The 3,804-nt window shown below is 65.6% G+C and overlaps 1 protein-coding gene across 1 annotated transcript; it reads right to left on the bottom strand.

Moving 5' to 3' along the window:
- Positions 1 to 429: 429 nt before the first annotated feature.
- On the bottom strand, positions 430 to 1,071 carry GPR150 (G protein-coupled receptor 150; the record flags this gene model as incomplete). Its single annotated transcript, XM_075136892.1, has 1 exon — positions 430 to 1,071. A coding segment is annotated over exon 1 (642 nt), but the record flags the coding sequence as incomplete, so codon positions are not given.
- Between the last annotated feature and the right edge of the window lie 2,733 nt (positions 1,072 to 3,804).

Below are 3,804 nucleotides of genomic sequence, written 5' to 3'. Positions count from 1 at the left end.
GGCGGAGCCGGGGGCGCCGGGGCTGCCCGGGGTGCCGGCGCGGCGGCGGAGCGGGCGGCGGAGCGTGGCCCCGCGTCGCCCCCGGCCGTCGAAGCCGGGGCAGCAGCAGGCGGCGGCGGCGGGCGCCGTCCCGGCCCCGGTCCCGCAGAGGCCCCGGCGGGGGCGGCGCCCCCCGGGCCGGCGGCTGTGCAGGAGCAGGCAGGCGTAGGGGTTGAGCGCGCTGCTGGCCGCCGCCACGATGCCCAGCGCCGCCAGCGCCTCCCGCCGCCCGCCGGGCGCCGAGGCCAGGCCGAGCTCCAGCGCGCAGCACGGCAGGCGGCAGAGCGCGAAGAGAGCCGCCAGCACCAGCGGCAGCCGCAGCGCCCGCGCCCGCCCGCGGGGCAGGCCGCCCCCGCCGCCCCCCGCGCCGGGCAGCGCCCCGCGGCGCCGCCCGCCGCCCGCCGCCCGCCGCCGTCGGGCGGCCCCGAGGGCGGGCAGGCTGCGGGCGCAGGCCCAGCAGAGGAGCCCGGCGGGCGCCAGGAAGCCGGTGGCCGCCCCGTAGGCGGCGAAGGCCAGGCCGTGCCAGCGCGGCAGCTCCTCGAAGACGCTGCGGCAGCGGGGCCCGCCGGGGCGCGGGGCCGGGCGGAAGGCGAAGGCCTGGGGCAGGGCGAGCAGCGGCGCCAGCAGCCAGCCCAGGGCGGCCAGGCCGCGGGCGGGCAGCGCCGGGCGGCGCCGCTCCAGCGCCAGCAGCACCAGCCCGTGGGCCGAGGCCAGCGGCCCGCAGCGCTGCAGCAGCGGCAGCAGGCGGCAGGCGGCGGCGCCCGGGGCCCCGCCGGCGCCGCGGAGCTCGGCCGCCAGCCGCGGCAGCAGCGCCAGCCCGCAGCCCGCCAGGTCGGCCAGCGCCAGGTGCCCCACCAGCAGGTCCCGCCGCCGGCGCGGCCGCCCGCCGCACACCCGCCGCAGCACCAGCCCGTTGCCCACCAGCGCCAGCAGCAGGACGGCGCCCGCCCAGGCGGCCCGCGGGCCGGGCAGGGGCGGGGGGGCGCCGGGGGCGGAGAGGTTGAGGCCGGCGGGGAAGGGGTCCTCCGCCATCGCGGCCGTCCCGGCTCGGGCCCCTCAGCTTCGCCGGCGGCGGCGGCGCGGCGCTCCCCGGAGGCATATATAGGGGCTCGCCGTCATCCGGCACCGGGGGGTGGGCTGCGCGCACAGCGGATCGCACGCCCCCCGCCCCCGGCGCCGGCGGGCATCTTCCCCCGGCGGTCCTCATCCCCTACACCGCCCGGGACCGGCGGGCATCTTCCCCCGGCGGTCCTCATCCCCTACACCGCCCGGGACCGGCGGGCATCTTCCCCCGGCGGTCCTCATCCCCTACACCGCCCGGGACCGGCGGGCATCTTCCCCCGGCGGTCCTCATCCCCTACACCGCCCGGGACCGGCGGGCATCTTCCCCCGGCGGTCCTCATCCCCTACACCGCCCGGGACCGGCGGGCATCTTCCCCCGGCGGTCCTCATCCCCTACACCGCTCCGGGGCCGGCGGGCATCTTCCCCCGGCGGTCCTCATCCCCTACACCGCTCCGGGGCCGGCGGGCATCTTCCCCCGGCGGTCCTCATCCCCTACACCGCCCGGGACCGGCGGGCATCTTCCCCCGGCGGTCCTCATCCCCTACACCGCCCGGGACCGGCGGGCATCTTCCCCCGGCGGTCCTCATCCCCTACACCGCCCCGGGGCCGGCGGGCATCTTCACCCTCTACACCGCCCGGCATTGGCGAGCATCCTCCCCCGGCGGTCCGCTCCCCGGGCACCTGCGAGCATCTTCCCCTGACTTTTCTTAACCCCCATACAGCCCAGCAGCGGCGGGCATCTTGCCTCGGCCGTCCTCATCTCCAACGCGGCCGGCGCCGGCGGGCATCTTCCCCCGACGGCTCGGTGATCCCCTCCTGCTCGATCCTGGCAGGACGGCCCCGGCGGAGTGGTCCCCCTCCGAGCGGCCCCGCTGCTGCCCGGCCACATCGGAGCATCCCCCAGAGGAGAGCCGGGGCCAGCGGCCGACGAGCGGGCGGAGCTGGGGGTCGCGTCGCCCCTCGTTCTGGTCCCCACACGGGAGCTGTTGGGACCCGGGGCAGCCCCTGACGGCTGCCTGCCCCGACACTCGTGTCTCCCGGGCACGGCGGGCCCGCGTCCCGCACAGCGGGGGGTGTTTTCCCTTTCCCCAAAGGAGGAAAAGGAGTTGGAGCAAGGTAGGGCAATGAATTACTGCGACTGATAAACCCAGCTGTATTTCTAGCTGGAAAATGAATCCTTTCGCTGCTCCCAAACCTCTTGGACTGTCGTTCCCACCAGTCGGCACTTGAGTGCAGGGACGCCTCTATCCAGCACAGTGCGCAGTGACTCAGAAAACGTCAAAGCAGCCAAACTCTTAAGAAAACATTAGGAAAAATCTAGTAGAAAATCAACCTAAAGCGTGTACGCATGTGAATAACCTTTTTCTTTTTGATTGCAATGTTTTTACTTCCGTTGGTAGGTGCTGCTCTGGTAGCTGGCTAGTAGCTCAGGATTCTGTCGTGGCACCCGGGGGGGTTGTGTGGGCCATTGTACTCCGTGTCTAGTTTTAATGGGTGGTTTTAATACAGTCATCAGCCTGGAAAAAACAGGAGCAAGCAAAACGGGTAATTATTTCACCTTAGGTAGAGTGAGATGGAGAGTGCCTTTCCCAAGGCACTGTGAGAGGGCAGGCAGACAAATTGCCATTTTAACATGCTTTTGATAGGCAGGTGACTCTCACCAGCTCAGCTATCCCCTGATCCAGGCTTAACGCCTGTGGCTGTGCTGTTTAAAAAAAGGGAGGAGAAAGCAGGTCTTCATTCGCACTGTCCAGGTGGCAGGAAGCTGGGGGTGAGGTGGAAGAGGAGAAGGTCATGTTCGGTGAAAACCCCCTTGGAGGTCTGTTGCCCTTCCCTTATGCTGGGTCCTGTCCCAAATTCAGGGAACTCCTCTGGGCAAGAAACTGCTGCCTCCTTTGGGGCTTTCAGTGCCTCCTGGACTGCTCTAGCTTGAAATCTCTCATTTTCTCTTCGTACTTTGCAGGTACATGTCCACTTCACGGATGAGAAAGTGGCCAACAGTAGGCCTGCAGTAAGAGGGTCTAGTTACAGGTCTTTCATGATGAGGAGTCCTTAGCTGTGCTCATTTTCTAAGGGAACAAAGTCTTTTGCCACCATACGTTTAACAAACCCATTAGCGTATTAACAACTATACGTTGCCTCGAGGGCTTTCTTCTGGCGGACCAGACGTGCCAAGGCAGTTCTTAATCTGCAGTTAGTTGTAGATAAGCGTGGAAGTCTTGATGGTAAAATGAAACTGTTGGCTATTGATTGCCTATGCCAGCTGGGCCATGTAGGGTCCACAACGTGCTGACAGGCGAAGCCAGGTTTCAGGCTGGGGTGCCTGGATAATTTATGCATACAAAACCCAGGCTGACTGTAGAAATGTCATCATTAAATGAACTTGGTGCCAAGTGTTATCTTAATACTGGTCTGCACATACATATATATATGTGTGTGTGTGTGTGTGTGTGCGTCTGTATCTCTGTATGTGTATGTATATAGATATACAATTTTTTAGAGGTGTCTTTATAAGAGTGTTTCTAACTACAGGCATTTTAAGATTTTGGCCGATTTGGGAAGTTTATACACAGAGTTGGCCAAAAGGTGATAGCAAAAAATTGGGAATTTCCTACTCCAGTTCTTGTGGTTAGTTTGCTAAACACTATGCTTCTTTTCTAAAGAAAATAGGCGTGAATGCCTTATTGGATGGTCCTGTGAGT

Source organism: Calonectris borealis, chromosome Z (assembly GCF_964195595.1).
Source record: "Calonectris borealis chromosome Z, bCalBor7.hap1.2, whole genome shotgun sequence".
In the NCBI taxonomy this organism is placed as follows: Eukaryota; Metazoa; Chordata; class Aves; order Procellariiformes; family Procellariidae; genus Calonectris; species Calonectris borealis.
Note: the sequence above shows the minus strand (reverse complement) of the source record. Positions and strands in the feature narration are given on the sequence as shown.